Below are 13,299 nucleotides of genomic sequence, written 5' to 3'. Positions count from 1 at the left end.
AAAATATATCATGATGCTCTTAGTTACTAATACGTACCGAGTAAATACGATGGAAAGAATGAGAAAATATTTTGAAATTGGCTCTATTTAATAGCTTATTTAAATGTCATATACACTACTAAACGTTATTTTAACACCAGATTTGTATTCAGCTTGATAAATACTTCTTATAGAAAGTTTTTAAGGGAAATCTATTTTTCTGAGAAAAATGCCAAAAATTGAAGGTAATAGGGTTCAGGGTATTTTTTAGCTGAAAAAACTTTTTGTTTCAAAATTAGAAAACAAGATATTGAAACACTTCTATACTTGAAATAATCATGGAAAATATATCATGATGCTCTTAGTTACTAATACGTACCGAGTAAATACGATGGAAAGAATGAGAAAATATTTTGAAATTGGCTTCATTTAATAGCTTATTTAAATGTCATACACACAACTAAACTTTTTTTTAACACCAGATTTGTATTCCGTTTGAAAAATACTTGTTATAAATGTTTTTAAAGGAAATCTATTTTTCTGAGAAAAATGCCAAAAATTGAAGGTAAATTACGGTTCAGGGTATTTTTTAGCTGAAAAAACTTTTTGTTTCAAATTTAGAAAATAAGATATTGAAACACTTCTATACTTGAAATAATCATGGAAAATATATCACGATGCTCTTAGTTACTAATTCGTACCGAGTAAATATGATGGAAAGAATGAGAAAATATTTTGAAATTGGTTTCATTTACTAGCTTATTTAAATGTCATAAACACAACTAAACGATATTTTAAACACCAGATTTGTATTCAGCTTGAAAAATACTTCTTATAAAAAGTCTTAAGGAAATCTACTTTTTTAAGAAAAATGGCAAAAATTGAAGGTAATAGTTCAGGGTATTTTTTAGCTGAAAAAGCTTTGTTTCAAAATTAGAATATAAGATATTGAAACAATTCTATACTTGAAATAATCATGGAAAATATATTATGATGCTCTTAGTTACTAACACGTACCGAGTAAAAACGATGGAAAGAATGAGAAAATATTTTTAAATTGGCTTCATTTAATAGCTTATTTAAATGTCATACACACAACTAAACGTTATTTTATCACCAGATTTGTATTCCGCTTGATAAATACTTCTTATAGAAAGTTTTTAAGGGAAGTCTATTTTTCTGAGAAAATAATATATTGAAACACTTCTATACTTGACCACCACTAAACCACTTAAACCACTAAATTGTGGTTTAGTGGTTTTGATGCACGAGACCGGGTTATAGTGATGGGTGATTTGAATGCAAAAGTGAGTAATGTGGCAGTTGAGGGAATAATTGGTATACATGGGGTGTTCAGTGTTGTAAATGGAAATGGTGAAGAGCTTGTAGATTTATGTGCTGAAAAAGGACTGGTGATTGGGAATACCTGTTTTAAAAAGCGAGATATACATAAGTATACTAATGTAAGTAGGAGAGATGGCCAGAGAGCGTTATTGGATTACGTGTTAATCGACAGGCGCGCGAAAGAGAGAATTTTGGATGTTAATGTGCTGAGAGGTGCAACTGGAGGGATGTTTCATCATTATCTTGTGGAGGCTAAGGTGAAGATTTGTATGGGTTTTCAGAAAAGAAGAGTGAATGTTGGGGTGAAGAGGGTGGTGAGAGTAAGTGAGCTTGGGAAGGAGACTTGTGTGAGGAAGTACTAGGAGTGACTGAGTACAGAATGGAAAAAGGTGAGAACAATGGAAGTAAGGGGAGTGGGGGAGGAATGGGATGTATTTAGGGAATCAGTGATGGATTGCGCAAAAGATGCCTGTGGCATGAGAAGAGTGGGAGGTGGGTTGATTATAAAGGGTAGTGAGTGGTGGGATGAAGAAGTAATATTATTAGTGAAAGAGAAGAGAGAGGCATTTGGACGATTTTTGCAGGGAAAAAGTGCAATTGAGTGTGAGATGTATAAATGAAAGAGACAGGAGGTCAAGAGAAAGGTGCAAGAGGTGAAAAAGAGGGCAAATGAGGGTTGGGGTGAGAGTATCATTAAATTTTAGGGAGAAGAAAAAGATGTTCAGGAAGGAGGTAAATAAAGTGCGTAAGACAAGGGAGCAAATGGGAACTTCAGTGAAGGGCGCAAATGGGGGGGGGTGATAACAAGTAGTGGTGATGTGAGAAGGAGATGGAGTGAGTATTTTGAAGGTTTGTTGAATGTGTTTGATGATAGAGTGGCAGATATAGGGCGTTTTGTTCGAGGTGGTGTGCAAAGTGAGAGGGTTAGGGAAAATGATTTGGTAAACAGAGAAGAGGTAGTAAAAGTTTTGCGGAAGATGAAAGCCGGCAAGGCAGCAGGTTTGCATGGTATTGCAGTGGAATTTATTAAAAAAGGGGGTGACTGTATTATTGACTGGTTGGTAAGGTTATTTAATGTATGTATGACCCATGGTGAGGTGCCTGAGGATTGGCGGAATGCGTGCATAGTGCCATTGTACAAAGGCAAAGGGGATAAGAGTGAGTGCTCAAATTACAGAGGTATAAGTTTGTTGAGTATTCCTGGTAAATTATATGGGAGGGTATTGATTGAGAGGGTGAAGGCATGTACAGAGCATCAGATTGGGGAAGAGCAGTGTGGTTTCAGAAGTGGTAGAGGATGTGTGGATCAGGTGTTTGCTTTGAAGAATGTATGCGAGAAATACTTGGAAAAGCAAATGGATTTGTATGTAGCATTTATGGATCTGGAGAAGGCATATGATAGAGTTGATATAGATGCTCTGTGGAAGGTATTAAGAATATATAGTGTGGGAGGTAAGTTGTTAGAAGCAGTGAAAAGTTTTTATCGAGGATGTAAGGCATGTGTACGTGTAGGAAGAGAGGAAAGTGATTGGTTCTCAGTGAATGTAGGTTTGCGGCAGGGGTGTGTGATGTCTCCATGGTTGTTTAATTTGTTCATGGATGGGGTTGTTAGGGAGGTGAATGCAAGAGTTTTGGAAAGAGGGGCAAGTATGAAGTCTGTTGGGGATGAGAGAGCTTGGGAAGTGAGTCAGTTGTTGTTCGCTGATGATACAGTGCTGATGGCTGATTCATGTGAGAAACTGCAGAAGCTGGTGACTGAGTTTGGTAAAGTGTGTGAAAGAAGAAAGTTAAGAGTAAATGTGAATAAGAGCAAGGTAATTAGGTACAGTAGGGTTGAGGGTCAAGTCAATTGGGAGGTAAGTTTGAATGGAGAAAAACTGGAGGAAGTAAAGTGTTTTAGATATCTGGGAGTGGACCTGGCAGCGGATGGAACCATGGAAGGAGAAGTGGATCATAGGGTGGGGGAGGGGGCGAAAATCCTGGGAGCCTTGAAGAATGTGTGGAAGTCGAGAACGTTATCTCGGAAAGCAAAAATGGGTATGTTTGAAGGAGTAGTGGTTCCAACAATGTAGTATGGTTGCGAGGCGTGGGCTATGGATAGAGTTTTGCGCAGGAGGATGGATGTGCTGGAAATGAGATATTTGAGGACAATGTGTGGTGTGAGGTGGTTTGATCAAGTAAGTAATGTAAGGGTAAGAGAGATGTGTGGAAATAAAAAGAGCGTGGTTGAGAGAGCAGAAGAGGGTGTTTTGAAATGGTTTGGGCACATGGAGAGAATGAGTGAGGAAAGATTGACCAAGAGGATATATGTGTCGGAGGTGGAGGGAACGAGGAGAAGTGGGAGACCAAATTGGAGGTGGAAAGATGGAGTGAAAAAGATTTTGTGTGATCGGGGCCTGAACATGCAGGAGGGTGAAAGGAGGGCAAGGAATAGAGTGAATTGGATCGATGTGGTATACCGGGGTTGACGTGCTGTCAGTGGATTGAATCAGGGCATGTGAAGCATCTGGGGTAAACCATGGAAAGCTGTGTAGGTATGTATATTAGAAATTGGCTTCATTTAATAGCTTATTTAAATGTCATAAACACAACTAAACGATATTTTAACACCAGATTTGTATTTAGCCTGAAAAATACTTGTTATAAAAGGTTTTTAAAGGAAATCTATTTTTCTGAGAAAAATGCCAAAAATTGTAGGGAATTTTGTAACTTAAAAAACTTTTTGTTTCAAAATAGAAAGATAAGATATTGAAACACTTCTATACTTAAAGTAATTATTGGAAATATATCAAGATGCTCTTAGTTATTAATACGTACCGAGTAAATACGATGGAAAGAATGAGAAATTATTTTGAAATTGGCTTCATTTAATAGCTTATTTAAATGTCATAAACACAACTAAATGATATTTTAACACCAGATTTGTATTCAGTTTGAAAAATACTTCTTATAAAAAGTTTTTTAAGGAAATCTATTTTTCTGAGAAAAATGTCAAAAATTGAAGGTAAAACAGTTCAGGGTATTTTTTAGCTGAAAAAAATTTTTTGTTTCAAAATTAGAAAATAAGATATTGAAACACTTCTATACCTGAAATAATCATGGAAAATATATCACGATGCTCTTAGTTACTTAAACGTACCGAGTAAATACAATGGAAAGAATGAGAAATTATTTTTAAACTGGCTTCATTTAATAGCTTATTTGAATGTCATAAACACAAGTAAACGATATTTCAACACCACATTTGTATTCAGCTTGAAAAATACTTCCTATAAAAAGTTTTTAAGGGAAATATTTTTCTGAGAAAAATGTCAAAAATTGAAGGTAAATTAGTTCAGGGTATTTTTTAGCTGAAAAAAATTTTTGTTTCAAAATTAGAAAATAAGATATTGAAACACTTCTATACTTGAAATAATCATAGAAAATATATCACGAGGCTCTTAGTTACTTAAACGTACCGAGTAAATACGATGGAAAGAATGAGAAATTATTTTTAAACTGGATTCATTTAATAGCTTATTTGAATGTCATAAACACAAGTAAACGATATTTCAACACCAGATTTGTATTCATCTTGAAAAATACTTCCTATAAAAAGTTTTTAAGGGAAATTATTTTTCTGAGAAAAATGCCAAAAATTGAAGGTAATAGTTCAGGGTATTTTTTAGTTGAAAAAACTTTTTGTTTCAAAATTAGAAAATAAGATATTGAAACACTTCTATACTCGAAATAATCATGGAAAATATATCACGATGCTCTTACTTACTAATACGTACCGAGTAAATACGATGCCGAGAATGAGAAATTATTTTGAAATTGGCTTCATTAGTAGCTTATTTAAATGTCATAAACACAACTGAACGATATTTTAACACCAGATTTGTATTCAGCTTGAAAAATACTTCTTATAAAAAGTTTTTTAAGGAAATCTATTTTTCTGAGAAAAATGCCAAAAATTGAAGGTTCAGGGAATTTTTTAGCTTAAAAAACTTTTTGTTTCAAAATAGAAAGATAAGATATTGAAACACTTCTATACTTGAATTAATCATGGGAAATATATGAAGATGTTCTTAGTTATTAATACATAGCGAGTAAATACGATGCAAAGAATGAGAAAATATTTTGAAATTGGCTTCATTTAATAGCTTATTTAAATGTCATAAACACAACTAAACGTTATTTTAACACCAGATTTGTATTCAGCTTGAAAAATACTTCTTATAAAAGGTTTTTAAGGGAAATCTATTTTTCAGAGAAAAATGCTAAAAATTGAAGGAAATAGTTCAGGGTATTTTTTAGCTGAAAAAACTATTTGTTTCAAAATTAGACAATAAGATATTGAAACACTTCTATACGTGAAATAATCATGGAAAATATATCACGATGCTCTTAGTTACTAATACGTACCGAGTAAATACGATGCAAAGTGAGAAATTATTTTGAAATTTGCTTCATTTAATAGCATATTTAAATGTCATAAACACAACTAAACGATATTTTAACACCAGATTTGTATTCAGCTTGAAAAATACTTCTTATAAAAAGTTTTTAAGGGAAATCTCTCTTTCTGAGAAAAATGCCAAAAATTTGCTGAAAAAAACTTTTTTTTTAAAAATTAGACTGTAAGATATTGAAACACTTCTATACTTGAAATAATCATGGAAAATATATCATGATGTTCATAGTCACTAATACATACTGAGTAAATGCAATGTAAAGAATGAGAAATTATTTTGAAATTGTATTCATTTAATAGCTTATTTAAATGTCATAAACACAACTAAACGATATTTTAACACCAGATTTGTATTCAGCTTGAAAAATACGTGTTTTAAAGAGTTTTTAAAGAAAATCTATTGTTCTGAGAAAAATGCCAAAAAGTTTTTTAACTCAAAATCTTTTTATTTCCAAATTGAAAAATATAATATTGAACCACTTTTATACTTGAAATAATAATGGAAAATATATCACGATGCACTTAGTTACTAATAAGTACCGAGTGAATACAAAGCAAAGAATCTGAAAGTATTTTGAAATTGGCTATATTTGATAGCTTATTTAAATGTCATAAACTTAACTAAATGATATTTTAACACCAGATTTGTATTGAGCATGAGAAATACTTCTTGTAATGAGTTTTTAAAGGAAATCTATTTTTCTGAGAAAAATGCCAAAAATTGAAGGTAATAGTTCAGGGTATTTCTTAGCTCAAAAAACTTTTTGTTTCAAAATTGAAAAAGATGTTATTAAAACAATTCTATACTTGAAATAATCATGGAAAATTTATCACGATGCACTTAGTTACTAATACTTAGAGTAAATACGATGGAAATAATATGAAAGTATTTTTAAATTGGCTACATTTAATAGCTTATTTAAATGTCATAAACACAACAAAATGATATTTTAATACCAGATTTGTATTCAGCTTGAAAATACTTCTGTAATGACTTTTTAAAGGAAATCTATTTTTCTGAGAAAAATGCCAAAAATTAAAGGTGATAGTTGCGGGTATTGTTTTAGCTCAAAAAAGTTTTTTTCTCCAAATTGAAAAATGAGATATTGAAACACTTCTTTGCTTGAAATAATCATTGGAAATATATCAAGATGCTCTTAGTTATTAACACGTACCGAGTAGATACGATGCAAAGAATGAGAAAATATTTTGAAATTGGCTTCATTTAATAGCTTATTTAAATGTCATAAACACAGCTAATTCATTTCAAAACTGAAAAATAAGATATTCAAACACTTTTATACTTGAAATAATCATGGAAAATATATCATGATGCTCTTATTTACTGATACACACCGAGTAAATACGATGGAAAGAATGAGAAATTATTTTGAAATTGGCTTCATTTAATAGCTTATTTGAATGTCATAAACGCAACTAAAAGATATTTTAACACCAGATTTGTATTCAGCTTGAAACATACTTCTTATAATGAATTTTTAAAGGAAATCTATTTTCTGAGAAAAATGCTAAAAATTGAAGGTAATAGTTCAGGGTATTTTTTAGCTCAAAAAAACTTTGTTTCAAAATTGAAAGATAAGATATTCATACACTTCTGTACTTGAAATAATCATGGAAAATATATTATAATGCTCTCAGTTACCAGTATGTACCCAGTAAATGTTATGGAAAGAATGATGCATCCACTCACACACAATATGGACATGCAAATACATAATGTACATGTACACACAGACTTATATACAGAAGCACATATTCATACTTGCTAGCATTTATCCATTCCAGCGCCACCCTGCCCCACAGTAAATGGCATCACTAACCCCTGCGCTAGCGAGGTAGCACCAGGAAACAGACGATGAAAGGCTACATCTGTTCACATCCATACACGGCTGTCATGTGTAATGCACCAAAACCACAGCTCCCTATCCACATCCAGGCCCCAGGACTTTCCATGGTTTACCTAGGATGTTTCACATGCCCTGCTTCCATTCATTGGCAGCACATTGACCCTAGTATACCACATCATTCCAGTTCTCTCCATTCCATGCATGCCTTGTAACCTCCTGCATGTTCAAGCCCTGATTGCTCTTTTTTTTATATTCCATCCCCAATTTGGTTTCCCGTTATTTGGTATAACTTTGAAATTTAGTGTGTTTCTGAAATGGTTCCCTGCTACACCTGTACCTCCAGATACCTCTGAAACCCCAGATCTACATATTTCTTGCTCTATAATTACTTATGATTCTTGTATCTCCTTTTATGGCTCTGTGATCCCACTGTTCAAGAAACATATTTGGTATCACTTTAGTGATATCAAATCATCTTAGAAACCTCATATGACACACCAGACTAAGACGGAAAGGTTTTGGGGAAGAGGGAAAGATGAAAGGAGGAGGAGAATTTCACTGCTTTGCTATTTGAGGAGAGTAGGTATCATGAGTGGCTAGTCTTCCTCTCTCACCCTCTTCCTTTTCTTCTCTTAAGCCCCTATTTTCATTTAAAGTGTGACCTTGATGGAGACTTTTGACCTTGACTGGAGCTATTACCATAAGAAATGAAAAAGATGACCATCTCTTAAATGCATTAAATTTTATCCTTTGCACCATGGTCTTCTTTTAGATGATTAAGATGCTATGTTTTGTAGGTTCAACAAAGAATTTATTATTTTGCAGGTGACGAGATGTTCACAGATTCCTACAAGTATGAGATGATTGACGATGCCTTCTATATGGTGGTTTGCAAGCTCACAACAGTGACTCAGGATAATATTGCTTTAGAAGGGGCCAACCCTTCAGCAGAAGAAGCTGATGAGGGTACAGAAACTTCTTCTGCCTCTGGTATTGATGTTGTAATGTTTATGCGTCTCCAGGAAACTGGATTTGCAAATAAAAAGGACTACCTTTCTTATATGAAGGAATACCTTAAGAGGTTAGTATCAGTTTATACCAAATTTATATGGCAAAATTTGGGGGCATGTACATATAGGTTATGCTAGCATTTTCTTTATGCTGCCATAATTTAGTTTGGAGGGATTGTATCCAGAGGATGAGTATTAAAGAGTATTAAAAGGTGCAGTTACACTGCAAGAGACGGGAATTAATGCTTAGATTTCCTTTCCATGTGGAGTGGATGACTAAGGGAGCATACACATCAGAAGTAGAAGGAATAAGGAAAAGATGGAAACCAGAGAAGGTGGAAGGATGGAGTGAAATATGCTTTGCAGGCTTAGGGCCTGAACATGTAGGAGTGTGTAAGGTGTGCAAGGGATAAAATATATTGGAATGATGTGGTTTACAGGGTACAGTGTTCTGTCATTGGGCTGAACTAGGCTGAAGTGGTTGTGGAAAACCAAAGAAAGGACTGTTGTGCCTGAATGTGGATAGGGCCTCTGGTTTTGGTGCATTATATATGACAGCAGGATTTAAGTGAATGAGGCCATTTCTTCTTTTCCTGGCACAGCTTTGCTAACACAAAATGACAAACATGTATTAAAGAAAGAACAATTCAGGTCCAAATACTATGAAGGTGACTTAAACATGCAGAATACTGTGTTCAGATAATTATGAATTTCATCTTATCTTTTGTTCATGCTTTCTGGACAAGTGTACATTAGTATGGTATGTGGTTGATCTAATGAATATAAGGAATTGTATCAGTGATATGCTTGTGTGTATTTGGTTAGAATAATTGTTGGGTCTTCATGTGGAAAGTCTTTCTTTTTCTTTCCTACTTGATTCCTTTCACATATATTCTCTAGCTGTCATCTGTTATGCACAGATACCACAGCTTCCTGTCCATATGCAGGTCCCACATTCCCTGATTCAGTCCATTGACAGCATGTTGACCTCAGTATACTCCATCGTTCCAGTTCACTCTATCCATGCATGCTTTTCATCTTCCTGCTTGTTTAGGTTGCAATTGCTCAAAATCTTTTTCACTCCATTCTTCCATCTCCAGTTTGGTCTCCCCATTCTCCCTGTTCCCTCTACTTCTGATACACAACCTTTTTGTCAACCAATCTTTATTAATTTTCTCTATGATTAAACCATTCAGCACACCCTCCTCTGCTCTCTCAACCACAGTCTTATTATTCCCATACATCTCTTGTACCCTTTCATTACTTAATCAAACCACCTCGCACCATATATTGTCCTCAGACATTTTATTTCCAATATGTCCATACCCTCCTCTGCACAACCTTATCTACAGCCCATGCCTCACACCCATGTAATATCGTGGGGACTACTATTCTCTCAGACATGCCCATTTTTGCCCTCCCAGATAACATTCTCTCTGCACACATCCTTCAGTACTCCTAGAACTCTCAGCCCCTCCCCTACTCTATGACTCACTTCCACTTCAACGGTTCCATTCACTGCCATGTCCACTCCCAGATATCTAAAACACTTCACCACCTCTCTCTGCAAACTCACACCACAAACAACCAATTCCTTAACCCTGTCGAACCCAACAACCCTGCTTCCACCCACATTCAACCCCAGCTGTCTCTTTTCCTACACTGCAAATTATTATAATTATTATTATTTTCATACATTTTGCCATTTTCTGTATTATTTGCAAGTTAGCATTAAGAACAGAGGACTGAGCCTTTGAGGGAAATAGACGAAGAATGGCCCATCCACTCATATACACATATACATAAATGCCCATACACGCACATATATATAACATATACATACCCATACACAGACATGTACATATACACACATGCACTTGTTTATACTTACTTGCCTTCATCCATTCCTGGCACTACCCTGTCCCACAGGAAATAGCATTACTACCCCGCTTCAGCAAGGTAGTGCCTGGAAAACAGACAAAAAAAGGCCACATTCACTCACACTTATTATCTAGCTGTCATGTGTAATGCACCAAAACCACAGGTCCCTATCCACATCCAGGCCCCACAGACCGTTCCATGGTTTACCCTAGATGATTCACATGCCCTGGTTCAGTCCACTGACTGCATGTCGACCTTGGTATACCACATCGTTCCAGTGCATTCGATTCCTTGCACACCTCTGACCCTCCAGTATGTTTAGGCCCTGATTGCTCAAAATCTTTTTCACTCCATCCTTCCACCCCCCCAGTTTCCTCACTCATTCTCTCCATATGTCTAAACCATTTCAACACCCTCTTCTGCTCTCTCAACCACACATTTATTTCCACACATCTCTCTTACCCTTTCATTACTTACTCGATCAAATCTCCCCACACCACTTATTGTCTTCAGACATATCATTTCCAACACATCCACCCTCCTCCATACAACCCTATCCATAGCCCATGCCTCGCAACCATATAATATTGTTGGAACGACTATTCTTTCAAACATACCCATTTTTGCTCTCTGAGATACAGTTCTCTCCTTCCACACATTCTTCATCACTTCCAAAACCTTCACCCCCCTCCCCCACCATGTGACTTGCTTCTGCTTCCATGGTTCCATTCGCTGTCAAGTCCACTCCCAGAACTGAGCATAATAACCTTGCTGTTATTCACATTTACTCTCAACTTTCTTCTTTCACACTTTTTCAAACTCAGTCACCAATTTCTGCACTTTCTTCCTCGAATCAGCCACCAGTGCTGTATCATAAATGAACAAATGGCTGACTTTCCAGGTCCTCATATCCCCAATAGACTACCTACTCGCCCCACTCTCCAAAACTCTTGCATTTACCTCCCTAACCACCCCATCCATCAACAAATTAAACAACTATGAGGACATCACACACCTCTGCCATAGATACCCTCTTTGGGAACCAGTCACTTTTCACAGCTTCTAGCAGCTTACCTCCCACACCATATACTCTTAAGGCCTTCCACTAAGCTTCTCTATTAACCTTATCATATGCCTTCTTCAGATCTGTAAATGCTACCTACAAATCCATCTGTTTTTATAAGTATTTCTCACACCCATCCCTCAAAGGACACACCTTATCCACACATCCTCTTCTACTTCTGAAACCACTTTGCACTTAAGTGGTTATGTTTTACTCTGACTCAGGTAGCTGTATTTTCTTTGTCACACCCACATATGGACTACTAGCATTCTGTCCAGAAATAAACAGTCTTGTCACACATAGCACTTGACAACTCATAACTTGCATGGCTCAATCTTCATAACTAGATTTTCCTATGGTGGGTGCTATGTGCTAGCCCAGCCTTTTGGCAAAATGGTTGGAGTAGTAGTAAGTTGTAGTTGGTAGAAACATTAGGGAGACATAGTTAGTAGGAGCATCCTTAAACACTGCTGTAGACTTGCCCTCTGCCAGTTGACTGTTAAGGGTGAGGCACTGGAGCTCACTAGTTATTGAGAGACTATTTCCATGGCCACCCCCTTGAGGGAGTTCCAAAAGGGAACTAGCATCAGAGATATAGATAGATAGATACTAGCAATGCCCTTTGCACATTGTTGCAAGATTTGATGCTAGAATTGTTGAATAACAGTTGTAAATATGCTCATAACATCATGTAGTCCTGTATTTTTTTAGTATAAAGTACACTACACTCTTTTTATTTCATGATTGTTCACCACATCCTTGTGTTAGTGATGTAGTGCCTGGAACTGACAAAGAAATGCCTTGTCTGCTCACATCCATTTTCCAGTTGTAATATGTAATGCACTGAAATGATAGTGCCATCTCCATGTCTGAGCCCAACAGGCCTTACTATGGTTTACCCACTCTGTTTCACATGCCTTGGTTCAATCCACTGACAACGCATCATCCCTTGTATACCACACCTGTCCAATTCACTCTACCCTGTGCATGCTTTTCACCCTACAGCATGTTTAAGGCTCTGAGCTCTCAAAGTGTTTTTCAGATTTATTTGTAGTTTATAAAATGAGATCAGTACACAGATACTTCCAAATGCTGTAGCATTTGCATGGTGTTTGCCCGTACATGTATCCAGATTTAATATCAAACAAGATTGTATGTCCATGCATCCATATTTAATACAAACAAACAAGATGGCATTTCCCCACATTACTTTCCTCTATTTATTGAATTTTTAGCTAGTTATTGAAGATTTTATTTTAATTTTTTTGACCCAAAATGAGGAAGTGACCAGCATTTATTAGTAGTGTTAGTGACATGGAAAAGCTCAGTCTTAACTTGAAACTGCATGTACTTATGTGTTATGAGACTGGTAGAGAAAAGTAATTAATTATATATAATTTTGCATAATGGAGGGAAGCTAGAAATAGTGTGCTGCTGTCTCATGTATGTAGAATTAGTGTACTACTTTCATATAGGTATGCAAGAGCAGGTGTTCAAAATTAATGTTAGCTTTGGGAACAAATGTGACGCAAATCATGATTATTTGTGTAAGTGAAATTGAATGTTGGAATAACCTAAGTTAAAGATGAAATACTGTACATGAGCAAGTAAAATGACTGTGCATGTTGATTTGGATGTTTAGAAAGGTACATTTATATATTGTGACTTAATGAGTGAAAAGTGTGTGTGTAGTGTGAT

The 13,299-nt window shown here is 35.6% G+C and overlaps 1 protein-coding gene across 1 annotated transcript in view; it reads left to right on the top strand.

Moving 5' to 3' along the window:
* The window catches only part of Tctp (translationally controlled tumor protein), a 58,592-nt gene that overhangs the window by 41,531 nt on the left and 3,762 nt on the right, over window positions 1-13,299 (top strand). Inside the window, exon 2 of the mRNA XM_071670724.1 lies at window positions 8,473-8,728. Within this exon, the coding sequence (XP_071526825.1) occupies window positions 8,473-8,728 (256 nt within the window). The remainder of the gene's footprint in view (window positions 1-8,472; window positions 8,729-13,299) is intronic.

The sequence above is a fragment of the Panulirus ornatus genome, chromosome 15 (assembly GCF_036320965.1).
Source record: "Panulirus ornatus isolate Po-2019 chromosome 15, ASM3632096v1, whole genome shotgun sequence".
NCBI classification, from domain to species: Eukaryota; Metazoa; Arthropoda; class Malacostraca; order Decapoda; family Palinuridae; genus Panulirus; species Panulirus ornatus.
The sequence above is the reverse complement of the archived record's forward strand: the minus strand, read 5'-3'. Positions and strand labels throughout refer to the sequence as shown.